At 40.9% G+C, this 27,702-nt stretch overlaps 1 protein-coding gene across 1 annotated transcript in view; it reads right to left on the bottom strand.

Annotated features, from left to right (window-relative positions):
* Window positions 1-27,702, bottom strand: part of TTLL11 (tubulin tyrosine ligase like 11) — a 274,582-nt gene that overhangs the window by 191,300 nt on the left and 55,580 nt on the right. Inside the window, exons 2-3 of the mRNA XM_026457100.1 lie at window positions 27,274-27,370; window positions 19,840-19,973 (exon numbers count right to left, since the gene is read on the bottom strand). Coding sequence (XP_026312885.1) covers window positions 19,840-19,973; window positions 27,274-27,370 — 231 coding nt within the window. The remainder of the gene's footprint in view (window positions 1-19,839; window positions 19,974-27,273; window positions 27,371-27,702) is intronic.

Below are 27,702 nucleotides of genomic sequence, written 5' to 3'. Positions count from 1 at the left end.
TGTAATTTGCAACAACATGGATGAATCTGAAGGACGTTAAGTGAAATAAGCCAGGCACAGAAAGACAAACACTGCATGATCTCACTTATCTGTGAAATCTAAACAAGTTGAACACATAGAAGTAGAGAACAGAATTATGGTTACCAGGGCCTAGAGGTGTTGGGGCCATTGGGGAGCTATGGGCCATTGGGGAGCTATTTGTCAAAGGATACAAAATTTCAGTTAGATTAGAGGAATAAGTTCAAGAGATCTATTTTACAACATGGTGAGTATAGTTAATAACAATGTATTGTATTCTTGAAAACTGCTACTAAGAGAGTAGATATTAAGTGTTCTCACCATAAACAAAAATGATATATATGTGAGGTAATCTGCATGTTAATTAGCTCAATTTAGCCATTCCATAATGTACGCATATTTCAAAACAACACGTCATACATGATATATACATACATTTTTATTTGTCAATTAAATATTTATTTTAATATAATAAAATAATTCTATTAAGTAAACAATAAAAATGCAAATTTATTAAAATTTAAAAAATTGTTAATATCTACTCACTGTTAACTTCACCAACTTTTTTGATGTGAAAATTTAATAAAATGAATGATGCATAAATATTTATCTGTACATTACTTATTGTTCTCTATTCTCTGTATAGTATACATGTGTAGACATATTATATATGTATGTACTACATATACCATAATGTGTAAACACATTTACTATATAAACACTATATATAAGTAGATATACACAAAGAACATATATATACACATATATAATACTATATACTATCCAGAGAAGAAGAATGAATATTGTGTGTATATATATGACTTTAAATAAAAGTTTAAAATATATATGACTTTGTATACACACACATATATAGTCATTTTAGTGTCTGCTTCATAAAACTATAGAATAATAGAGATGTACTAATTTCAAGAGGTTATATGAATCCATTCCATGATTTCAGATAGTTCGAAATCTAAATCCAGTCCATAAAGGCTGATCTATTTTCTTCTTTGCTATCTCTAGAGATGGCTACTATATATAAGTAATTTTAATAAATAATCATATAATTTCCCATAAACTAAATAAATTTAATTCTCTAATATTTCTTTTTTTCCACTTTCCTCTTTGCCTTTGTATTTCTCCAAGATAAACTGTATCCTAGGTGGTCATTAAACCTGTATAGATGTACTAGTATTGAGCTTTACTATATTTTTCTTAACATTATTTCATGTACTAATACTGCCTCTGAAGTGCCTTCTAATGTTTAGTTAATCTGACAGTTCAGACATTCTTCCTTATAAATTACCTTTATCAATTAACATAAGTCCCTTTCCTCTTAATCATCATTTAATACAACTGACACGCAATGAAAGTTGTATTAAGTGAAAATGAAAACCATGTCGGCTCTCTCCCTTCATAAAAATGAGATGCAGGTATTGCTTAAAATGAAAATACATCTATTTTTTTTTGCTGCAATTGTAGCACCCTTTTAGAGCCTCCTCAATGAAGTGAGATGATTTTAGCCCTCTATCTCAGGGGCTGGCAAACTTTGGAGCATGGTTCAAGTATACCAGTGCCTGTTTCGTAAAGAAAGTTTTCTCATTTACATATGGATGATCTATGTCTGCTTTTACACTCCAACAGCAGAGCTGAGTAATTATGACAGAGACTCTATGACCCACAAAGCTGAAGAGTTACTCTCTGGCTTTTACAGGAAATTTGCCATCCTCTGCACGTGGATGGACATCTAACCTTTAGTTATGCTGCTACAAAAACCAGCATTCACATAGAGTATTGTTAGCTGTATTCACAAATGTGTCCAATGGAGGGACAGCTTTCCATGGGTATTTGAATATTCCATATCACATCTGTTTACATTTAATATGTTATTTCCAAGATAATTCTCTGTAGAACTGAAATCTGTCAAAATGTCCTCAAAATCAGAGTTGCAGTTTACAGGATAGTTAAAAATATGGCTTTCAGTGTCATAAAAATATGATTCAAAGCAAGATCTGTCACCTAATGGTTCTTAGTACCTGCTAAGTATCCAGAGAGGACTACCTAAGCTTGGGCATGGCACTTGAAGTCAAGACTGGCTCTACTATTTTCTCATAGAAAATTAGACATCTCTAGTCAAGTGACTCAAGCGACATCACTAAGAACTTTTGCAAAATGAAATGAAAGGACAAAAATTGAGGGGTGAAAGATGACCTTTAACTTCCTTTGGGGAAGCAAGGTTTTCTTGACCTTTAAAATAGTCTCTCCCAGAAAAATGTTTACTTCTCCTACTTTTTCTTTTTAAAAGCTTGTCATTAGAGAGAGAGAGAGAAAAAAAAAAAGTACATTAAAGCCGTGGCCCTCTAATGATCATATTCATCTCAAAATTCCACATAATAAATCAGTACAGCAAGGTAGCAAGATTGTAATAGTTGTGATTTAAGACATTAAATGTATTTGGGGGCAAACTGAAGTTTAGAAAATTAAACAATAAGCTCCTAGCATTAGAAGTGTTATTGCACAGGACTGTCTCTGGCAGGGGGAAGAAATACACTCATACACACACACACACCAAGTTAAGCCAAACAGGGATACAATTTCAGTCAAAAAGAAGTCTTAGCTTGTTTCTTCTCCTAAGTGATCTATCATCACATAATGAGATAATTCATCTCAAGATCATATTTTTATTAAAAATTAAAATACAATTTTCAAAAAGCCAGAAAGACCCAGAATGCTTTGTCTGACAATTCTTAGCTCCATCTTCGATTTCCATTTGAAACTGCAAATCCTTTTTAAATATTCATTCATTTCACACATACACCTGAAGGTCCCCTTTTGTTGGGCACTAGGGAGCAGAAATAAATCTGACCAGATTCTAGTTCCTCAAGGGACCCCGTTTAACAGGGAGAGCAGATAAGTAAATGTTCACTTAGTGAGGGGATACAGTGTGATTCTCCTAGCAAACCTCTGATGCTACAGATGAGGAAACTGAGGCTCAGAGTAATTAACTTACCAAGGGATACACTTAGGAAGTAATGAAGAAAGGATTTCAACCTAGGATTGAAAGGATTTCTGACCCCAAACCCTTGCCTCACTGTCTCTCAGCCTGGAACACTGCAAATAGCGTATTTTAGGGTCCTATAATTGAGAGAGTACAGGATTGGGATCAGAGGACAGAGTGGTCAACTGTCCCAGTCAAGGCAGCAGGGGTATAGGAGGTGGAGTAGGGGAGGAAGTATCAGAAAGGGCCTTCACAGATTTGCAGACATCAGCTCTGAACAAGGATACGTAGCAAAGGTTTGTGCAGTGGAGAAGAGCAGGAAGGGTCTCCCAGCAGAAGAAATGGGGGCAAGGGCAATAGTCAAGTGTGAGAACCTTGATAGATATGAATCTTTCTGAATGGCCTTCAGAAGGAGCCAACAGGAAGGATGCCTTGGCTTAGCCAATATCTGCTAGTCTCAGTCAATCACACCACAGGGATACTGGGCAAGGAATGTACAGATACAGCTTCAGTTCCTCACCTGGGGGGTGAAGCAGAGGTAAAGGAATTGCCATTGCCTGGGGGTTGCCACAGCCAGCCCCACAGAGGCAGCTGTACTGCAGCCTTCATTACTGGCTGTGATGCTGAGCCCCAGACTACACTGACCCCAGCACTAGCAAGAAGGTAATGGATTACATAAAGCCCTTTGAGCTCCAACTGAAACCTTGGCAGCAGAAATTTGTGCAGATTTTTAACTCCAGTGAAGAGTTTTATGAAAGTCCAGGAAAGCCAAACCCACAGAATCACAAACAATTAGAAGAAAGGGATCTTAGCGAAAATCTACAATCTCCTCCTTTTGCAGAAGAGGCACTGAAGAAGACTTGGCAGGTGGGAGAAGGCTAGATGACTTCGCCAGGGACTCACAGTCAGTGAAGAGGTGGAGTCATGACTTGAACCTATGGCCAGGCACGTGGCTCAGGCCTGTAATCCCAGTACTTTGGGAGGCAGAGGCAGGCAGATCACTTAAGGCCAGGAGTTCAAGATCAGCCTGGCCAATATGGCAAAACCCTGTCTCTACTAAAAATACAAAAATCGGCTGGGCATGGTGGCGCAGGCCTGTAATCTCAGCTACTCAGGAGGCTGAGGCAGAAGAATTGCTTGAACCCGGGAGGCAGAGGTTGCAGTGCACCAAGATCACACCACTGCACTCCAGCCTGGGAGACACAGCAAGACTGTCTCAAAACAATAAAAATAAAATAAAATAAAAAGACTTGAACCTAGGTCTCCTGACTCCAGTTCAGTGTTCCATTTCACTTGAAATGACTTCATAGGAACTTTTCCTGACTTCTCCGCCTTCCCACCTTCCCCACTCCATGTTATGCTGGTTTCCATAGTGCCTGTGTTTAATTACATCCCAGCTTGGACCATCCATCTCCTCTGCTAAGCAGGATGCTTCATTGGAAGCTGAGACTATATGTTTTGTCTGTCTCCCCAGTCTGCCAGCGCTGGACATATAGAGGGCACTTAGTAAGTATTTGTTCATAGTAAAGGATATTGTGACAGAGTCAGAAGATGTGGGTCTTAGTCCCGGCTACATGAACCTATAGTCCATAGGACTGTGGACAAGTTACTCAACCCTCTGAATCTCAGCTTCCTCATCTATAAGATGATGAATAAGAACATGATATAGTGGAAAGATGATGGGATGTAGAGCCTATAAATGCATATAAACACAGGCACCAAATGAACTGAATGAATGAAAGACCACCCTCCTCTACCAGAGATCCTGAGGGCAAGGGGATTTCTAACTTATTTTGTATCCATAGCACTTGGCACTTAGTAGGCCTCAGGAAATGACTGCACTAAACCACGTAAGAATATCTGAGTACACCAGCAGTTGTATAACCGGGAGCAAGCACCTGTGATTCTGATCCTTTATTTCCTCATTTGTAAGTTGGAGATCATGATACCTTCCCAAATGGAGTGAAGATAAAAGATGTCATGTATATAAAAATCATTTTGTAAACTGCAAGCACAACACAGATGCCAGTCATCACTTGGGCTGTTTAAAAGGACTTCCTGATGAATAGGATCTAAGTATGTTTTCCAGAAAGGAAAATATACTTTCCAGAGAAGAGCAGCATCCTGAGTTTCAGATGATATTGTTTTCCCAGTTAACACATTGAACTGTTAAAAGGGGCACAAGAGCAGCATGATACATCCAAGCGGGAGGTGAAGTTCTATTTTTGGCAACAAAGGAAACAACACTGGAAGCAGATGGGGAGGTGAAACCATGGCTCCTGCGGAGTCCCTGCCAACCACTTTGAATCATCTGCCTTCTTCTGACAGCTGGAGTCCCCTCACTTCTGTCTTTACTCTTTTACTAGTTATACACCAGAACCCAAGGCCACTGCATCAGCCTCCAGGGATGCCGTGCTTCAGAAGCAGGAGACACTGCATTCTCCATGTCACTCACCAGGCTTGCTGCAGGTGTGTGACGGCAATGTGTGTGGCTGAAGGTTGGGTCATCACCAGAGAAAGGCTGGCTGGTGACCACCCGGCGTTCCCACTGGATGGCATCACTTTGGTAAGTTTTTCATGCTCCAAGCCTGGCCCACCCTCTTGTGAAGTGACAGGCTGGGCCCTGCAGATACCCCTGGCCTCAAAGAGGCTAACCTTTGGTGACTAAACTCACAAGAGACAAAAAAAAAAAAAAAAAAAAAGTAAACCACAGCATATGCATATTAATTTGCAACTCAATTTGGCAAATATATTTGAGTTCCTACTGTATGCCAGGCACTGTGACAGGCGCTAGAGAGGTAATGATGAATGAGACACATCTGGTCACTGCCCTTGTGGAATTTACAGTAGGAGGGAAAGGTAATTAAACAGGTAGTCACTAGACAGTGTAACTAGCATAAGTACCATGAAAAGAAAAACAACAAGATGCTGTTGAGAACTTGCTCCAGACGTCGGGGGCAGAGCAGGCTTTATAGAGAAAGTTAAAGCTAAGCAGGAATCTGAAAAGTTAACAAAATTGTCAGGTAAAAAGCAGCAGCCTGGAAGTGGGAATGAGGTGAAAAGAAAGAAGACGGGTGCTCCAGGCAAAAAGAAAGGCAGTCAGAGGTAAGTGAGGTCTTGATGCCATTGAATATCTAATAAAAGGTTGACTATGGAAGGACCCAGGAGGAAGAGTTCAGAAATGGGGACAAGTGTAGCTGCCGAGGTTGGCAAGGGCTGTATAAGGCATGTGCAGGAGTTCAAACTGCATCTTCTTGATAAGCCATTGGGTTACCCAAAGTCAGTCAAATCAGCACATTGTCTACAGGAAGAAAAATGATGCGAGTAATCGATTTACCGGAAGGTTATTCGATACATGTGGAATCAGGACGAAGAATATACACTTCACACTGCAAGTTTTCTTTCTGCCTTGACTCTGACCTACTTATAATGCCACATTTTCCTGGTTCCTAAACCCAATGGAGGACATTGTTCTCTGGGGGTTTTTGCAAATAATGCACTTCATTCAGTCTTGAGGAGTTGAATCAATAAACGCTAACTTGGGGTGGTAACCGGAGAGGAAAATGGAAGTATCTCATGCTTGCTGCTTCCCTCCAAGAAACTGCAAAACATTATTGAACAGGTTTTTGGCTATATTCAGTGAAAAATTCTTCTGAGAAATACAAACTCTTTCACCATAATAAATACTGTTTTGATAACAAAACTGTACTTTTCTCAAATACCCAGATGGAAGACCATATGCAAAATAAACTCTAAGGAATTTTTTTATTGGCCATCTGCTAAAATTGGAAAGAAAGCCTGCATCCGCGTCGACTCTTCACAAAAATTTTCACTGAGAATCCCACTCGCTTCTGCCTGGTGCCACCTGCTGATCACATTTGAGTACCAGTTTTGCAAATGAAGAGCAGGGTAATATGGGTCTTCCTCTTTATTTAATGAAATAAACTTAATCCTAATTAATGTAAGAAATAACCTACAAAGTGTCAGGTTTTCAGTTGTTTTACAGAAACTCACATTTCCTCCTGTTGTTGCCAGGAATCACAAAGCAAAGCCCCTGCACACACACACCTCTGAGACCTCACTTCCGAGGCACTGTCAGGACATTGTTTTACCCTCAGGATTAAGTGCACTACCTCTAATAAAACCCTCTGTTTGGCTTTCACCTGTCAAAAATGTCAATGCATTATATTATTTAGTATGTCAATTCCACTTTGAGATATCTATCCAAAGGAGATGCTGGCACAGGTGTATAAAGATACCTATGTGAGGATATTCCCTTCAGCATCGTGTGTTGAACCAAAAAATATGAGAATATCTAAATGTTCATCAACAACAGGTGAGGCTTTTTTTTTTTTTTTTTTGGAGATGGAGTTTTGCTCTTGTTTGCCCAGAATGGAGTGCAGAGGTGTGATCTCGGCTCACTGCAACCTCTGCCTTCCTGTTTCAAGTGATTCTCCTGCTTCAGCCTCCCGGGTAGCTGGGATTACGGACGCCCGCCACCACCCCCGGCTAATTTTTGTATTTTTAGTAGAGAAGAGGTTCCACCATGTTGGCTAGGCTGGTCTTGAACTCCTGACCTCGTGATCTGCCTGTCTTGGCCTTCCAAAGTGCTGGGATTACAGGTGTGAGCCACCGCGCCCAGCCAATAGGGTGATGATTTTTAAAGTCATAATGCATCTATGCAGCACTGGCATGGCAAGATGTCCTGTGCACATTCAATGGGAGAAAATGAAGGCTAAAGAAAAGAATGGATAGTATAATCCCATGTTTTTAAAGAAAAAAAGCATTTTATTTATTTTTTTATTTTATTTTTTTTGAGACGGAGTCTCGCTGTGTCACCCAGGCTGGAGTGCTGTGGCGCAATCTCAGCTCACTGCAAGCTCCGCCTCCCAGGTTCATGCCATTCTCCTGCCTCAGCCTCCCGAGTAGCTGGGACTACAGGTGCCGGCCACCATGCCCGGCTAATTTTTTTTTTTTTTTTTTTTTGTATTTTTAGTAGAGACGGGGTTTCACCGTGTTAGCCAGGATGGTCTCAATCTCCTGACCTCATGATCCGCCTGCCTTGGCCTCCCAAAGTGCTGGGATTACAGGCGTGAGCCACCGTGCCCAGCCTAGAAAAAAAGCATTTTTAAAGAAAAAACAGCTCTGTGTGTTATAGCTATATTTGTTTATACACAGGAAAAGGTTGAAAGGATACACACTAAACAAAAGCAGTTTCTGAAGAGTGGGGACTTTTTTCCACTTTTTACTTTACACATGCCTGTATTATTTGAATTTTTACTTTCAATGCATTGTATTAAAACAAAGGAGCTACTAAAATAACAGTGCCACATTCTTTTATTTTCTTTTATTTTATTTTTTTGAGACGGAGTCTCCCTCTGTCGCCCTGGCTGGAGTGCGGTGGCGCGATCTCGGCTCACTGCAAGCTCTGCCTCCCGGGTTCACGCCATTCTCCTGCCTCAGCCTCCCGAGTAGCTGGGACTACAGGCGCCCACCACCATGCCTGGCTAATTGCCACATTGTTAAAAAATCAGGTTTGCAGCTAATAAAGCATTTCATTATCATGTGATAAAATGTGATGCTTTGCTTCAGAAGCAGGAGACCCTGTATTCATTGCATTTCATCATCACAGACTCACTGGATGCTCACTTGCTCTAAGGCTAGAATTGCTTTCACATTCAAGAGATGAAGAAATGGGACTGAGTCGAGGAGAGGGAACCAAGATCCTGTAAGGAACAGATGACGGTGTCAGGGAGCTCCAGCAAACGACTACTGTGGGGTTTTTAGAGTCTTATTCTGTATGTACTAGGCCCTAAACCAGCAGTTTTTAAATTGATTCCATTATGTGGACAAAGAAATCCTCCTTCATATTAGACAACTATCCAGTCCTGAGGACTTTCAGCATCAATCAAATGGGCTTTGAAACTTCAGGGCTTAGAACACTAAAGCGGGAAGACCAGAGCAGTTACCTAACTCAGCCTCCCTGTTTTACTGCTGAGGAAAGAGTCTCCCTGAACAGCTAAAATCAGGCATCAATACTTGAGCAACAAACACTTGCCATCTCCAAGGAATTAACTTTCCTTCTTCTCCACTAACCCCCTCCTCCTCTTGGGTTTCCCATCTCGGCAATTAGTGACTCAGCAGACTCCTGAAAGCACCAAGTCTGCCTTCGTCCTCACTCTCAGTTCTATCAGTCTACAAATCCCATTGATGCCACCTTCCAAATATTCCTTACCTCTGATCCTTCTCTGCCTAAGATTCCTGCCTGAGTGTCTCCATACAACCTTAAGCATCTCTTCTGCCTAGATGAATAGAACAGCCTTTCTAGCAGGTCTCATTTCTCTTCCCTCCCAATATACGCTATCCTCTCCAACAGACCGCCTTTCTAATACTAAAACCTGATAATATACCTCCTGCCTCTCCACTTAAAACCCCTGCATGGCTTCCCCTTGATAAGTGCTTTACCCTGGCATTCAAGACCCTCTGTGATCCACCCTGTCCTTCTCACACCTCATCTAGGGCCAGATCTTTTTCATTTATTTTTATTATTTTTTTGAGACAAGGTCTCACTGTTTGCCCAGACTAGAATGCAGTGGCATAATCTTGGCCCACTGTAGCCTCGACCTCCCAGGCTCAGGTGATTCTCCCACCTCAGCCTCCCAAGTAGGTGGGACTACAGACACATACCACCATACCCGTAAATCGTTCATATTTTTAGTAGAGACAGGGTTTCGTCATGTTGCCCAGGCTGGTCTCGAACTCCTGGACTCAAGCAATCTGCCTGCCTCAGCCTCCCAGAGTGCTGGGATTACAGGCATGATTATGGTTTGGCTGTGTCCCCACCCAAATCTTATCTTGAATTATAGCTCCCATAATTCCCATGTGTTGTGGGAGGGCCCCAGTGGGAGAAAATTGAATCATGGGGGCGGTTTCTCCCATACTGTTCTCATGGTAGTGAAGAAGTCTCACAAGATCTGACTGTTTTATAAGGGGTTTCCCTTTTCACTTGGTTCTCATATTCTCTCTTGCCTGTCACTATATAAGACGTGCTTTTTGCCTTCTGCCATGATTGTGAGGCCTCCCCAGCCATGTGGAACTGTGAGTCCATTAAACCTCTTTTTCTTCATAAATTACCCAGTCCCAGGTATGTCTTTATCAGCAGCATGAAAATGAACTAATACAAGGTGTGAGCCACCATGCCTGCCCTAAATCCTTTTCTCTTAAACTTTAGTGACTCCAAACTGCTCATCATTCCAAAATGCAATACTATTTCATGACTTCATACCTTTGCACAAGCTATTGTTTCTAGGTAGAATGCTCTTCTGTGGCTGGTCTGCCAGTTAAACTCATTATACAAAATCAGGTCCGGTGTCACCTCTACCAGGAAGCTTTCTCTCTGCCTCTATTCCATTTGCCCTCAGCCCTGTCCATCCCTGCTCCCCATCACCAGCAAAGTTTTACTCCTTTTCTCTGGAATATTTCTGTACCTTATACACACATCTAATCAAATATCCTCCCACATTATTACACAGAAGGGAAAAGTATTGGCACTGCAGCCAGTCTTCCAAACTGTGTTACCCTGGCCAAATGACTTAACCACTCTGTACCTCAGTTTCCTCTCCTATGAATAACAGAAGAATCCTGCGAGGGTTGCTAAAGAATTTTAAATTAGGTAATTGTTATGGACTATATGCTTGTGTTCCCTCCCCACCTCTGAGTTCACATATTGAAACCCTAACCCCCCAGGGGATGGTTTTAAGAGATAGGCTCTTTGGAGGGTCATTAGAGCATGGAGGTGAACCCCACACGATGGGACTAGTCTCCTTATAAGGGGAGGAAGGCAGCTAGCCCTCTTTCTCTCTACCAGGCAGGCATACAATGAGAAGGTGACCAGCTATAAACCAGGAAGAGGGCCCTCACCAGAACCCAACCATGCTGGTATGCTGATCTTGGATTTCCAGCCTCCGAAACTGTGAGAAAGAAATGTTTGTTACTTAAGTCACCCAGTGTATGATATTCCATTATAGCAGCCCAAACTTCCCAAAACAGTAATCTAGATAAAAACACTCAGCAAATGTTGCTATTGTTATTGTTATGTATTCATTCTTTTAGAGAACTTCCACTTTCAGCCAAACTGTAATAACAGAAACTTGATTGACTCTTGCCCCACATCACTCAAGCAACCAAAAAGTAGACAAAATATGTTAAACAACAGTTTTGAAGATCTGGATATGAGGCAACAAAGGACAATGATTCCTGAGAGACAGGAATTGAATGATGTGAACCCTAGGATTGCCCCAGATTACTATCTTAAGAAAGATTCCAGGCTGCAGTGCAGAGTGTGGGGGCAGTAGGACCTTGGTGAAGCCCAGTGGACGCCCTGAGTTGAGAAAATGGAACTGTGAGTCAGGGAAGACTGAGATAGCCAGAGTTCTCAGGATAGAGTATTGGGAAGGACACTTTTGTACAGAGAACTCTGGAGTGTCTCCCTTAAATGTTTTGCTGGGTACAGATCAGCATGCACGTGAGGAAACTATCCAAGACCAAACTACCTGAAAAACACCCCCAAAAAAGCAGAGGTAGCAGTGCCTGGTGTCCACACAGAGCCAGGAGTAGTGTCTTTCTCACCAGCCAGACTAGAAAACATCATGATTCATGGAGCACTGGGTAGAGCACACATAAGATTCTTGCTTGAGTAGTGAGGAATAGTAAGCCTTAGACTGAGTACCACTCCAGTCCTGCCTAACAAATCTTGAAAATCTTGAAATAGACCTGAAATCTATTTCCAAGTAACTTAACTGGATCCTACAACAAAGTTCAAGAATATGTGCAGGAATACGGAAATATCCAACATCCAAATAAGGTAAGATTCACTATATCTGTTACCCAGTGAAAAACTACCAGACATGAAAAAAACATCGTGATATGGGCCACAATGAAGAGAAAAATCAAAACCAACTCAGAATGGACAGAGTTAGAATTAGGAGACAGTGACATTAAGAGAGTGACAATAATGTATTCCATATGTTCAAAAAGTTAAGTAGACGTCGGACATGGTGGCTCATGCCTATAATCCCAGCACTTTGGGAGGCTGAGGCGGGCGGATCATGAGGTCAGGAGATCGAGACCATCCTGACCAACACGGTGAAACCTCATCTCTACTAAAAATACAAAAAATTAGCCGGGCGTGGTGGCGGGCGCCTGTAGTCCCAGCTACTCCAGAGGCTGAGGCGGGAGAATCGCTGGAACCTGGGAGGTGGAGGTGGCAGTGAGCCAAGATTGCGCCACTGCACTACAGCCTGGGAGACAGTGAGACTCCGTCTCAAAAAAGAAAAAAAAAGGAAAGATTACACTATGTCAATGGGTCAGAAGACTCATTGTTAAGATGCTGATTCTACTCAAAGTGATACATAGATTCAACACAATTCCATTCAAAATCCCAGTGGGCTTTTTTATAGACAATGACAAGCTGATTCTATATTTCATATGGCTGATCAAAGGACTACAATAGCCAAAACAACTTTGAAAAAGATGAACAAAGTTGGAGAGCTTACATTACCTGATTTCAAGGCTTATTATAAAGCTATATCAAAACAGTGAAGTTTTGGCAGAAAGAGAGACAAATAGATCAATGACATAGAATAGAGAATTCAGAAATATACCTAAACATATTTGGATAACTGTTTTTGACACTGGTGAAAATGCAATTTGGAAGAGAAAGATTAGTGTTTTGATCAAATGTTTCTGGAACAACTGGATATTCATATGCAAAAAAGTGAACTTCAGTCCATACCTTACACCACAGACAAAAATTAACTCAAAATGAATCACAGACTAAATCTGAAAGCTAAAACTGTAGAACTTTTAGACAAAAACATAGGAGAACATCTTTTGAGCTTGGATTAGATACAAATTCCTATATATGACACAAAAAGCATGATCTATAAGAAAAAACTGATAAATTGGACTTTGTCGAAATTGAAAACTTGCTCTTCAAAAGATAAGAAGGGAATGAGAAGACATCTCACGTACCCCATAAGTATATGTACCTACTATGTAGACACAAATATTAAAAATTAAAAAATAAAAAAGACAAGGCACAGACTGGAAGAAAATATTTACAATTGGTATATCTCATAAACACCTGTATTCAAAATATATAAAAACTCTCAAAGCTCAATAATAAAAATAAACAATCCAATTTTAAAAAATAGGCAAAATGTGTACAGACATTTCATCAAAAAATATATCTGGATGGCAAACGAGCACATGAAAAGAAAGCTCCACATCATTAGTCTTTAGGAAGTGCAAAATACAACTGATGACAGGCCACTACATACCTGTTAGAATGGCTAAAATTAAAAAGACTGACCACTGGCCCCACACGGTGACAGCCAGGAGCAACGGCTCATGCCTGTAATCCCAGCACTTTTGCAGGCCAAGGCAGGCAGATCACTTGAGCTCAGGAGTTCAAGACCAGCCTGGGCAACATGGTGAAACCCTGTCTTTAAAAAACATACAAAAATTAGCCAGGTGTGGTGGCCTGTGCCTGTAGTTCCACCTACTTGGGAAGATCACTTGAGCCTGGGAGACGGAGGTTGCAGTGAGCTGTAATCAGGTCACTGCACTCCATCCTGGGCGACAGAGCGAGACCCTGTCTTAAGTAAATAAATAAATAGACTGACCATTACCAAATTCTGGCAAAGATATGGAGGAACTGGAATGTTCATACATTGTGGATGGGACTATAAAATGACACAACTACTTTGGAAGACAATAAATACTTTCTTTAAAATTAAATGTACACCTACTGTATGATCCAGCAATTCCGTTTTTAAGCATTCACCCAAGAGGAATGAAAACATGTCCATGCAAAGACTTACACACAGGTGTGCATAGTGTATTTGTCACAGCCAGAAAACTGGAATCAACCCAAATGTCCAGCAGCAGGTGAAGGTCTAAGCAAACTGTGGTATAAACATTCAATAGAATACTCCTCGGCAATGAAGTATTGATACATACTACAAATATGGATGAATCTCAAAATAACTAAAAGAAGCCAGACCTCTCCCCAAAAAGGAGTGCCTGTTATATAATTCCATTTACACAAAATTCTACAAAGTGCAAAGTTATCTTGCCAGAAAGTGGATCCACTGTTGCCTGATGATAGGAGAAGAGGAAAAGAGGGAAGAAGGGAAGGAGGGGCTGGGCACCGTGACTCACGTCTATAATCCCAACAATTTGGGAGCCCGAGGCAGGTGGATCACTTGAGGTCAGGAGTTCGAGAACAGCCTGGCCAACATGGTGAAACCCCGTCTCTAATAAAAATACAAAAATTAGCTGGGCATGGTGGCCCATGCCTGTAATCTCAGCTACTCAGGAAGCTGAGGCAGGAGAATTGCTTGAACCTGGGAGGTGGAGGTTGTAGTGAGCCAAGATCATGCCACCGCACTCCAGCCTGGGCGACAGAGCAAGACTCCGTCTCAAAAAAATAAATAAATAAATAAAAGAAGGGAAGGATGGAAGGATTACCAAGGGACACAAGGAAACATTTCAACGTGATGCATATGTTCATTATCTTGATTGTGGCGATGATTTCATGGCTTTTTACAAATACAAAATGTATAAAACTGCACATTCTAAATATCTGTAGTTTATTCTATGCCAATTATATCTCAACAAAGCTGTCTGTTAAAAAGTATAAGACAACTAGGCTCTCTGCAGAGTCTCAGAATATCTTCTTACTAGACAACTAGGCTCTCTGCAGAGTCTCAAAATATCTCCTTACTAGACACTAATTAAAAAGGGAAAAATAGTAACTTTATAGTGGAGAAATCTAGCAGACAGTACTTTAAGTGATCAAAGTTAACATCACCAGGGATAAGACATCTTGACATCATGTACCTAACAACATCACTGTCATGGTGTTCTTGCCAAAAATGTCTAAACTGAATCTAACATGAGAAAAACCAGACAAATCCAAATGTAAGTTCGTTCTAAAAACAAACAAACAAACAAAAAACAGACAACTAGCCAGTTGTATTAGACTGTTCTCAGACTGCTATAAAGAAATACCTAAGACTGGGTAATTTATAAAGAAAAGAGGTTTAATTGGCTCACAGTTCCACAGGCTGTACAGGAAGCATGATGCTGGCACCTGCTTGGCTTCTGGGGAGGCCTCAGGAAACTCCCAATCGTGGCAGAAGGCAAAGGGAAAGAAGGCAAGTCTTAGGTGGCTGGAGCAGGAGCAAGAGAGAGAGGAGGGAGGTGCTACACACTTTTAAACAACCAGATGTCATGAGAACTCTATCACTATGCAACACCAAGGGGGGAAATCTGTCCCCATGATCCAATCACCTCCTACCAGGCCCCACCTCCAACACTGGGGAATTACAATTCAACATGAGATTTGGGTGGGGACACAGATCCAAACTATATCACCAATATTCTTCAAAACAGTCAAGGTCACAAAAGACAAAGACCAGGGAACTGTTACAACCTAGAGAAGACTGGGGAGAAATGACAACTAAATACAATGAGGGATCATGGAGTGAATCCTATACCAGAAAAAGGACATTAGCAGGACAACAGGCAAAATGCAAATTAAGAGTGTAGGTTATTTCATACTATATCAATGTTAATTTTCCAGTTTCAGTCACTGTGTAAGATGTTAACATTAAAGGAAGTTAGATGAAGAATTTGGGGTCTCTCTCTGTCCTATTTTTGCAACTTTTTTGTTAAGTTTTAAATTATTTCAAAGCAGTTTAAAAACTGAAGGCAAAATAAAGACATTTTCAGATAAATGAAAGCTGAGGGAATTTCTCACCAGCAGACCTGCACTGCAAGAAATATGTTGAAGCAAATTATTGAGGCCAAAGGAAAATAATACCAAATGGAATCCCAGACCCATTCAAAGGAATGAAGAATGCGGGAAATAGTAAATACATGAGTGAGTATAAAAGACAAATGTGCCCATTTTTTAGTTTCCTTATAGGATAATTGACTTTTCAGAGCAAAAATAATAATGTATTGTGTGGTTTATAACACTGTTAGAAGTAAAACAGATGACGATAGCACAAAGGATGAGGGCGGGAATGGAACTATACTGCTGTAAGGTGCTAATATTTTACTTGAAGTATGTAATACTCAAAGGCTAATGTGGTAAGTTAAAGATGCATTGTAAACCCTAGATACCAGGGCTAGGATGAAAACCAAAAAGATTTTTAAAAGATGTATAGCTAAGAAGCCTAAAAAAGAGATAAAATAAAATACTAAAAATATTCAATTAATCCAACAGAATAAATAGAAAAGAAATAGTAAGACGACAGACTTGAATCCAACAGCATTACATATTAAGATTAACTGGACTAAACACACAAATCAAAAGGCAGAGACTGTCAAACTGAACAAAAGACCACGCCAATTTCATGCTGTCAACAAGAAGCACTCTTTAAAAATGCAGACAGGTTAAAAGTAAAATAATAGTAAAAGATATACCATGCAAATACGAAGCCAAAGAAAACTAGAGGTGCTAAATTAATATCAAACAAAATAGACTTCAGGACAAGTTACTGATAAAGGAGTCAAATCATCAAGCTAATAACGGAGCTTCAAAATGCATGAAGAAAACACTGACAGAACTAAAAGGAAAAGCAGACAATCCAAAATTAAAGCTGGAAATTTCAACACTAGCTTAGTAACTGATAGAACAAGTAAGTAGTAAAGCAGTAAAAAAGATGTGAATACCACCAATAGCAACTTGACCTAATTGACACTTACAAGATGCTACATCAACAACCCCAGAATACGTATTATTTCCAAGTGCCATGAAACACTCATCAAGATGGACAATATATAAGCCATAAGAAAACTCTCAATAAATTTAAAGAGACTGAGATAATACAGAATATACTCTCTGCTGTCAACAAAATTAAATTAGAAATCAATACAAAAAATACTTGGAAAGTCCCCAAATGACTTAAAAAGTAAACAACACATTTCTATATAACCCATGGGCAGAGGAGAAATCCCAAGAGAAATTAGAGAATATTTTCAACTGAATTATAATGAAAATGTAACACACAAAAATTCCTGAGATGTATCCATAGCAGTGCCTAGAAGGAAATTTGCTTTAAGATTTAAAAATCAGTGATCTTAGATTTGTAGCACAGCACATTACTCATGTTTGTGGTGCTGCAGGTGTCAACAAACCTACTGCGCTGCCAGTTGTATAAAAGTGCAGTATAATACAATTATACACAGTACATAATACTTGATAATAAACTACTATGTTACTGGCTTCTGTATTTACTATAGTATACTTTTTATTGTTATTTTAGAGTGTACTCCTTCTACTTCTAAAAAAAAAAAAAAGTTGGCTGTAGGATAGCCTCAGGTAGGTTCTTCAGGAGGTATTCCAGAAGAAAGCACTGTTATCAAAGGAGATGACAGCCCCATGCATGTTACTGACCCTTGAAGACCTTCCAGTGGGATAAGATGTGGAGGTGGAAGACAGTGATATTGATGATACTGACGCTGTGTAGGCCTAGGCAAATGTATGTGTTTGTGTCTTGGTTTTGTAACAAAAACTTTTAAAAGTAAAAGTAATTTTAAAAGTTAAACATAGAAAAATGCTTATGGAATAAGAATAAAAAGAAAATTTTTTTTGTATAACTGTACAGTATGTTTGTGTTTTAAGCTAAGTGTTATTACAAAAGAGTCTAAAAGGTTTTTAAAAATTAAAAAGCTTAGAAAGTAAAAAGTTACAGTAAGCTAAGGCTAATTTCTTATCGAAGAAAATTTTTTAAAAATAGATCTAGTGTAGCCTAAGTGTACAGTGTTTCTGAAGTCTACAGTAGTATAATGTCCTAGGCCTTCACATTCCCTTACCATCCCCTCACAGACTCACCCAGAGAAACTTCTAGTCCTGTAAGCTCCATTCATGGGAAGTGTACTACATAGGTGTACCATTTTTTAACTTTTATACAGTATTTTCCCCTTTCTATGTTTAGATACAAAAAAGACTTACCAGTATTAAGTACGGTACCATGCTATACAGGTGTATCCTAGGAGCAATAGGCTATACTGGATAGCCTGGATGTGTAAGAGTCTATACCATCTAGGTTTGTGTAAGTGCACTCTATGGTGTTGGCACAATGATGAAATCACCCAATGACACTTTTCTCACAATGTGTGCCCGTCAAGTGACTCATGACTGTAGTTGGATGCAGAGCTGTAAAGATGGGAAGGAAAGGTATTCCACATAGCAACAACAGCATGAGCAGAGCCACAGAAGAGAGACATTGGGGGAGTAATTATGAGGAACAGCTGAGAGTTATCTTTTAAAATTAACTTTATTGAAGCATAGTTTGCATATAATAAAATACACCCATTTTACGTTAATAGTTCCATGAATTTTAAGCAATGTATATAAACCCATGTGATCACCATCTCACAGAAAACGTCCTCTAAAAATTATCACTTCGAGCTGTTTTTGTGTTTAGTAAAGTATAATTTTATTACAAGTTTTATAATTCAATATTAAAACCAAAACAATACAGAGGCAATAAAACAGACTATAGAAAGCATATGCCTTGGAAATAGCTCTAGGTTTTAAATCCCACTTCTCAAGCAAGTTGCTAAATTTTTCAAAGCCTCAGTTTCCTCATCCATAAAATAGGGATAATAATAAAACCAGCCTCACAAGACTGCTGTGAAGATTAAAAGAAATAATGTGGGCTGGGTGTGGTGGCTCATGCCTGTAATCCCAACACTTTGGGAGGCCAAGGCGGGTGGATCACTTGAGGTCAGGAGTTCGAGACCAGCCTGGCCAATGTGGTGAAACACCATCTCTACTAAAAATACAAAAAAAAAAAAAAAAAAAAAAAGTAGCCGGTGTGGTGGCACATGCCTGTAGTCCCAGCTACTCAGAAGGCTGAGGCAGGAGAATGGCTTGAACCAGGAGGCAGAGGCTACAGTAAGCCAAGATCGCACCACTGCACTCTGGCAACACAGCAACACTCCATCTCAAAAACACAAAAATAAAAATAAAAATAAGTAAAATATGTTAAACTTCTAGCACAAAGCCTGGAACATAGCAGGACCTGTAAATGGTGTCAGCCTTATCACAATTAGACAGGCATTGGTTGTATAGTTACCCCAGAGTTATGAACCAGACTGTGAAACTTGCACACAAAGGCTTTCAAAGGATCCTAAATGAAACTGTCAAAAGGCTAACAAAAATGGCAGTTCTGAGTTCCACTTCCCTAGTGATTCCAATTCACAATCAGTGGTGAGGGCTCCAGGGTATTACATGCTCAAACGTAGTGCTTCGAGATGGAATGGGTCACTTGACAATTGATTCTGGAACAAGTTTAAAGCAAAACACTTAAAAGGTTCCCCATGAGTTTGTCAGACCTGCTCCCCGGCCTTTAAACAGAGCCTGACCTCCCACATCTCAGGCCACAGGAAGCTGGGGAAGCCACGGCTCTAGGATTCCCCCAGTGGCCCCATTCTACTTGGGGGCCCAACCGCCTGCTCTGGCTCCAGCTCCCTGGCTCTTCAGCATCTTGACTCCATGATCCAGTTCTGATATCTGTCTCCTTGTGTCAAGACCAGTTTCTTCAATTTACCTACCTGTCACCCTACTCGTTCAACTCTGCAAGCTGTTTTAATAGCTGCCAACACCTACTATTGTACTGTTAAGATGCTCCCTTAGTCTCAGCTTCCTGGGACCCCCTGCCCCAGCTCCCAGCACACAGGACCCAGGACACAGTTGCAACCATAATATAATTCAGGGGTCATGGGGACGGAGTGCCATCTACCTGAGCAACAAAGAGCTGGAACTCGTCAGGCAGAATCCATGAGCGAGGGTAGAAGTTGTACTCCTCAGGAAAGAGATTCTGCATGGTTCTCACTGCTCTGCTCAGAGTAATTTTACGCACCATCTCCGTCATGCCTGGGGAGAAGAGACGCTGTGAGGTTTTAACAACAGTGGGCTACTAGCTATAAAACAGCCATTATTTGGGACTTTTAAAACCACCCACCCGACATAGTCTCTTTTTCAGGCAGGAGTTTTAGAAAAGGTCTGAGTTGTTCCCCACAGCGGTGACTCATGGTTTGGAAAGAATTACTGAGTTAATGAAAAACCTGAGGTAATGGATGGGTGTTCTTTTCTCTTTATAAAAATGAAGCATCAGTTTGAAGGAATGAGTTTTCACCTAGTTTATTCTTTGTCATCCCCTTAGGTAATGAATAGGGAACCATTTATATCTTGCACTTAAAATTTAATACCTTCTTTAATCTGGGGCCACCTTACATGCTTCTGGGATTCCTTCCATCTTGCACCCTAGAGAATATTATCTAGTGGACTCCGGTTACATTATGAGAGGCTTAATTAAGTTTCTTTCTTTTACTGTTTCATGAGTATTAAAGGCATGAAATAGGAAAACACACATCTTTCAGCATAAAATCTGTATCCTTGAATGAAGGACAGGAAATAAAAAGAATACCATGATTTATACTTTAAGGGAAAAAATGCAATCTGTAGGAGTTCCTCAGTTATAAGGACTAACACTGACATTGATCCTATCTCATTAATTTGCCCAGAGGGAATTAAAATGTCTCACTGTTATAAAACATGAAAAGAATGGTGGATTTTTTTTTCGTGTAACATCACTAGTAACTCTGACAAGAGAAGAAACTGAGTACTATATATTATAGCAAATTTTAAGCAAATAGGTAAAAATTATTATCAATTTTAGCATGTTTCGTTCTTTTTTCTTTTCTTTTTTTTCTTTTTTTTGGAAACACAGTCTTGCTCTAATGCCCAGGCTGAAGTGCAGTGGCATGATCTCAGCTCATTGCAACCTCTGCCTCCCAGGCTCAAGTGATCCTCCCACTTCAGCCTCCCAAGTAGCTGGGACTACAGGTATGTGCCACCAGGCCTGGCTAATTTTTGTATTGCTTTTGTTTTTGTAGAGACAGGGTCTCGCTATTGCCCAGTCTAGTCTCGAACTTCTAGGCTCAAGCCATCCACACGCCTTGGCCTCCCAAAGCCCTGGAATTACAGGCGTAAGCCACTATGCCCGGCATCATCCTTATTTCTTTTTCTTTTTCTTTTTAGGCAGAGTTTCGCTCTTGTTGCCTAGGCTGGAGTGCAATGGCACGATCTCAGCTCACTGCAACCTCTGCCTCCTGGGTTGTTCAAGCAATTCTCCTGCCTCAGCTTCCTGAGTAGCTGGGATTACAGGTGCATGCCACCACGCCCAGCAAATTTTTGTATTTTTAGTAGAGAAGGGGTTTCACCATGTTGGCCAGGTTGGTCTCAAACTCCTGACCTCAGGTGATCCACCTGCCTCAGTCTCCCAAAGTGCTGGGATTACACACGTGCCCACCACACCCGGCTATCATGTTTATTTCTTAAGACAAATATCACTGCCAAAAATGGAGGCTAAAAATGTCCTTTACCCTGAAAGAGACCAAACAGTTCCATTACTGACACTAGAAATGTGCTTAGCAAAATTATTTTTAACAGAAAATACAAAGTTCCATGTCAGCTTGGCATGCCCAAATTATCACACAATCCAAATGGGCAGTCAGAATGAATAAGGTTCCTCTAAATTCCCACGTTCAGAAAGTAAAGGGTAAACATCTGGGAAGGAAAGTTTTAAGAACCACCTTCTTGCTTCCGTCAGCATATTAAAAAGTGCAATGAATCTAAAGATCCCAGCTTCAAGATGTCAGTGTCCAGGTCTTAGTTGTTGTTTAGAAGGATATAGGGAAGGATTAAGTAAGAAATAAAGGAGCTTAAAAAGCACTAATAAACTGTTCTCTAACATGAACTGTTCAATAGTCAAGAAAACTCACTGAGGACACTGTTCTGAGCTTCCCAAGAAGGGAGTCTGGAAAATCACAGCTATTTCCTTTTATTCCCCCACAAAATTAGAATCATTGCATTATAAACACAACAGCTGACCACAAAGTAAACAAAGCAAAACTTCAACTTTTTTGGAATCCTTTTGCTTGAGGTTGACTAACATTTTAGTTACCGTATTGAAGTGAAAGCCTTCAACTGTAATACAGCACCTTACTCCACGTAGAGGATGCCTCCTGACCAAATACTGTTGTGGTATTTTCTGCACTTTAAAGTCGTTGTGCTGGGGGAAGGTTCTCTTTCCAAAATCCCTCAGCAGGTCAGAAGGCTCACATAACCCAGAGGGTTGTGAGTACATGAGGGCAGTCTGGGTGCTCCAGAAAAGTTTTTGTGAAAAGCTATGTCCAGCAAATTCAGTCAATATTCATTTAATATCAGCAATGGCTCCTTCTGTAATGTGCATCATCAGGCCCCACACCAGCTAATAGGTGTTTCCAAGTTTACCTTTGTGTCTCCAGGCAGTTTTCTACTGAAAATGGCCAACTTAAGAAGCACCCCTGGAAGCCAGGCACTTCCTGCCTGCAGGCCGGAGGCAGCTCACTCAGACCCTGCCTGAATGCCTGTCTCCAGAAGGCACTGGTGTAGACCTCTCTCATTCCACTTAGCACCAAACCTTTGCTCCTCCATATCTAAGCTGTGCTACTATCCAGTGCCACCAGGCAGTTTCTGGCCCCTCACTAGAACCCACATGGAAGCTGCTGGCATCTCCACCTCTGGAGGTGGCTCAGAGACAGGTGTGGGAGTGGCATCTTCTCTCATTATGACCCTGACAAGCACAGCAGGGTTTCTAGCTGATCCAGGACACATGTTCCCAGAGAAAATCTGTGAGAAGGGAAGTCATGGCCAGCTCTGCTGACTTCAGGCTCTACTGGCTCCAGGCCCTGTCCCGTATCCCTAAGCAGTTGCAGCACCTGACCCCTTGTCACTTGTGTCCCCTCCCTGGGCTCTAGGACCAATTCTGATCTGAGATAGAAGCTCTAGGTCTAACCCCCAGCTCCCTTCTGCTAAAAGTCTGACCTAGACTTTGTAATCCAATCTAATAAGAAGAATTTTACCCATTTTCTGGTGCTCTATTGCTTGTCTCCAAATGTTGGTGACCTTATCTTTTGCTCCTGGAGCCTGAGCGGCTGCCTTAGCAATGTACAGAGTTGAGACCTTTTCTTTGTTCTCTCCAATGCCCCTCCTCTCTCTAGCCTCTCCTCTGTTCCCCTCAAGCCCACTCCGCAAGGGCTGGATTCCTCCTGTCAGCGACTTTAGCCCAGTGTCTGGGGTCCTGCTACCTAACAGCTCCTTTTGAGGTTGACTGTCCACCTAGGTTTCTCAATAAGGTCTCTCCCTAGATGTCCCTATGAGGGCAGTTCCCCTATCAATTGGGAAAACTTCCTAATTCAGGTGGGAGTTTCTGACACCAAGGGCTTACCTCCTGCCCCTTCTTCTGAGGCAGGCCTGGTGCTTCCGTCTGCTGCGCTGGAGTCTCAAGGCCTGGTGGGTCTCATCACATTCAAGTTAACTGAGAGTGTAACAGTTCAATCTCAGGTCTGCCCATGCAGCCCTACTTAACCCAGTTAACATAAAACAAAACAAATCAAAACTGAGCTATACTTGGAGCACTATTCAATCAAAATATTATTTATAACAATAACTCTTGGCAAAAACACATCAGAACCACCAAACAACAAATAAATACTTTTAGATCCATCCTATTCTATTCCCATTGCCACTGATTCATTCATCTCTCGGGTGGATGTTGTAGCAGACTCTTAGCTACATCTCTGTTTCTTCTCTCAGCCGTCTCACCCATTTCTAATGTGTCTTCTGGCTGATCTTGCTAACATGCAAGCTGACCCGTATCACTGTCTGGCTTAAAAATTCCTCAGTGGCTCCCCATAACTTTCAGGCTCTAACAATGCTATACTTGGGTTCCTGCTCATTACCCCTCCCCTACCCCGCTCACCTGATGCCCTCTATCCATGGTGAGCCACTTGCCCTTTGCTGAATGAACAATATGCTCAAGGCATTCTGTCTTTGCACCAACTCTGCTCCCTTGTTTGGCATGGGGATCGGGCCCATCCATCCTGGAGGCTCAGTTTCCACGCCAGTCCTCTTTTCCAGGATCTTTCACCCTGCTGCTCTGTGGGCAAATCTGGGTTAGGTTGCCCGCTCTTGCTCCAGACCTCCACAGCATTCCAGCTTCCTCCAGCATAGCCCTTAGGCTGCATTTTTCTTCTCTCTTTACATGCCTTTCTCTGTGTCTTTGTAGCTCCAGAGCCCAAACCAATGCTTGATAGATGGCTGTCCCCACATGTTCCTCACTGAAGCTCCCTCCCTCTCCAGCAGAAAGCCCCCTTCTCAGGTGGGCTCTCAGGTACCACCTGCCATGTGATGCTATACATCTCAGACCCTGAAACTCAGCAAAAGACCTGCTCAGACACTGAGAATGGACAGTTTTGGACTTTCTTAGAGCTAAATCTGATATGTCTAATCTGACATGTCTGATTTAGATACGTCTAAAGAAAGTAGACATATCTAATAATCTACTTTCTTTAGACGTTTCTAAATCAGATTATTTTCATAGAAAGTCTTAATTCATCAGCCAAAATATAATAATGTATTTTGAACCAGGAAATTACCCATAGAAAAGTGACTAAAATCTAATGTGCTGACACAAAGAAAACTAATCACTTCCATGTGTATATATCCGTTCTCAGTTGACCCAGCACGTACAATGTTTATACTTGCCTGGGATATCCACTAGAACTTACCCTAAGTAATATACAATGCATAGAAAGTGCATTTTAGAGTTATGGGATATATGAGAGACAGAAGATAAGCTTAGACACAAACTGGTATCACAGGACAGACTGTTCTGGAATCACCCCTCTGCTGAGGATTACTACCTTTCACAGGGCAGAGGGTATGGCAGCACTGTTCCTCTGCCTAGAGGTTCAAGAGCCTGCTTTGTCATTAGAACTAATTAATTTCTGTTAGTAAAGTGGAAAAGTCTATGTTCCAATCATTGACATGTGGAATACGGGATGGGGCAAACTTGCTTCTTTGGAATGAATATCATTCTAGCACCTTTAATGAAACTAATCCTTGGGGGGTACTTCATTCTATATTTCCAATTTGTATTCCAAATGTAGATCTATAGCTACTTCTTTCCTACTCTCAGCCACTAGGTGAGGCATGAGAAAATGGGGAAAATGTAAATGAAGCCTCATTTGATGATTCATGTCTTAGGAACTCTGTCCTCATTTAAAGCGTTTTCTCTTCCAAACTGTATTCCTCCAACATCCTAATAAGTCCTTTAAGTGGCATCACAAAGCATCCTTTTCTGAGCAGCAAGATGCAAAAAATAATAGCTATCCCATTAAACTGTTGGGCAAGAACTCTGGCTGCAACAATCATTCTTGTTCTGTAACAAAACTCTTTCTCCTTCTCTAAGGATAAATTTGACCTTGGGTTAACTTTCTATCTCGGTTCCCCTAGAAAATAATGAAGGCAGAATGTTAGCTGAATTACTAGGCACAAAGCATATGGTTAAAATGATCCCCGATTTGGTAAATTGCATAAATATCTAGTAGAAAGCCATAGCTCCAAGCTTTTCTGAGTGCGATGATTCTTATAACTTAATATGACCCTTGCTGGGACCTTAGAAGCCATACTATGGAGCAGTTCTAAGAGATACTGGCTCCTGTGGGGCATCTAAGCCAAGAAAGACTCATATCCGCCAATGTGGATCTAGTCCTTTTGCACCTGAGCTTTCACTTGAGGAGCCAGAGACTAGTCCCTGGAACTCCTGCAAACAGTCCACTGAAGAGAAATGCTTGACACTGACTGGCCAGCAAGCTGTGTTTCCTGCCCTGTATCCTTCTAAGTGAATCTGAGCCAAGTGTGGTCTGTGATAGTGAACTTGTAAGACTGCATGCTTAGGTGAAAACCCCTAGTGGATGTGGCATAACTACCACCCAGTGTATAACGTACGGCTATTGTGTTTTCTGCAATGTGTTTTCTTAAAGACGTGGGATAGAACGTCAAGGAAAGAGTAAACTAATTCTCCCTTTAAAATAGGTAAAATTGATAAAATACTAAGAGAAAATACCTTATATTTAGGCTACTACACTAGGACTGCAACCATGCAAAAAGGATAAGTAAACATGCTTCAGGTTTGGGAGGAAATATAGAAATATTCACATCGCTATTTTGTTAAATGAGACATGGGATTCATGATGTTCTTTTTAGAAATTATTTATTATGACATTATAATATAGTCTGTGGAATATATTAACATTTTAAAAAATAAGTGGAAGGCCCTTTGACTGCATCATACTCAGCTTAATCCAGTGCTCCTTCTCCCTAAGCTGTCCTACCATCTTAAATATCCTCTTCATTCAGCCATCAAAAATAATGAAGGGACCCGGTAGAGTGGCTCACGCTTGTAATCCCAGCACTTTGGGAGGCTGAGGCAGGTGGATCACTTGAGGTCAGGAGTTTGAGACCAGCCTGGCCAACATGACATAGCAAAACCCTGTCTCTACTAAAAATACAAAATTAGCCGGGTGTGGTGGTGCAGGTCTATAATCCCAGCTACTCGGGAGGCTGAGGCAGGAGAATTGCTTGAACCTGGGAGGCAGAGGTTGCAGTGAGCCAAGATCATGCCGCCGCTCTCCCGCCTAGGTGATAGAGCGAGACTCCATCTCAAAAAAGTGGTAGAGATTAAAATGCAAAACAAAAAAGTTGTATTGGGAGGTTGGTAGTGGAGTGAGGGAGGATATCTTAGTGCTGGCTATGACGCTTTTCTAACACTAAGATTTCTCCTTGTAGGATAAGTCTTGCTGAGATAATGTCATTAGGCAAAAGGCAGAGGCTGTCTGCAGCCTGTAGTACTTAGTATGGAGACTGTATATTTGGTTTTAAAAATGATACCTCCAAATATAATACTTAAAGAAAAGGGAAGCTGATACCCCATTTCAATGACATATGCCTAGAATTGTGGTACTTTTGTTTCCTGCAAGAGTGAAATGTTCTATTATTTTTTCATTTTCAGAATATATTCCTCTCATTAGAACCCCACATTATATGTATAGCCCAAAAAGTGGAAACCATGTTCTTCCACCAGTGGAATTAGACCAAGAAAGCCTGCCTTTGAACCTTTAAAAGTCTGTCTCCAATCCTTAAATCCTTAATGGCTAGTGAACACAGCAATTCCCAATTAAGAGTCCCCAAGTTTGATCTCAAAAATAACTGTTATGTTTTTGTAGAAAAGTGTACCTGAGATTTGGCCCTAGAAACATTTTTAAATGTCAACAATAACAGCAAATACCTGGAAACTTGTTCACTTGACCGGAGAATATGTCATTGTCGTGAAATGAAACTCCGTGCCAGTAGATATCACAAGGCAAGCGCCGGCCAAATGGGAACTAGAAGAGAAAAAATGTGACTCACAATAAGAATGAGCAGTGACCACAATGAGTATCCGTTACGTACAAATTCCTGGCACCCTGGTGCACTTACTATGGTTTAATCCTTCTAATACGCATATAAGGTAAGTGATATTCTTTCCCATTTTACAGATGAGGAAACAGATTCAGACAGGTTTAAAAACTTGTTCCAAGTGGTAGAGCTCTGATTACATGTGGCAGATACTACACTCCTGGCTTTGCAGGCACCATTTCACCTTAATCCTTATAACTACCCTATAAAGGATTACTCCCATTTTGCTGATTCAAAACTTAGGGCTGACAGAGGTAAT

The sequence above is a fragment of the Piliocolobus tephrosceles genome, chromosome 14 (assembly GCF_002776525.5).
Source record: "Piliocolobus tephrosceles isolate RC106 chromosome 14, ASM277652v3, whole genome shotgun sequence".
Classification (NCBI taxonomy): Eukaryota; Metazoa; Chordata; class Mammalia; order Primates; family Cercopithecidae; genus Piliocolobus; species Piliocolobus tephrosceles.
Note: the sequence above shows the minus strand (reverse complement) of the source record. Positions and strands in the feature narration are given on the sequence as shown.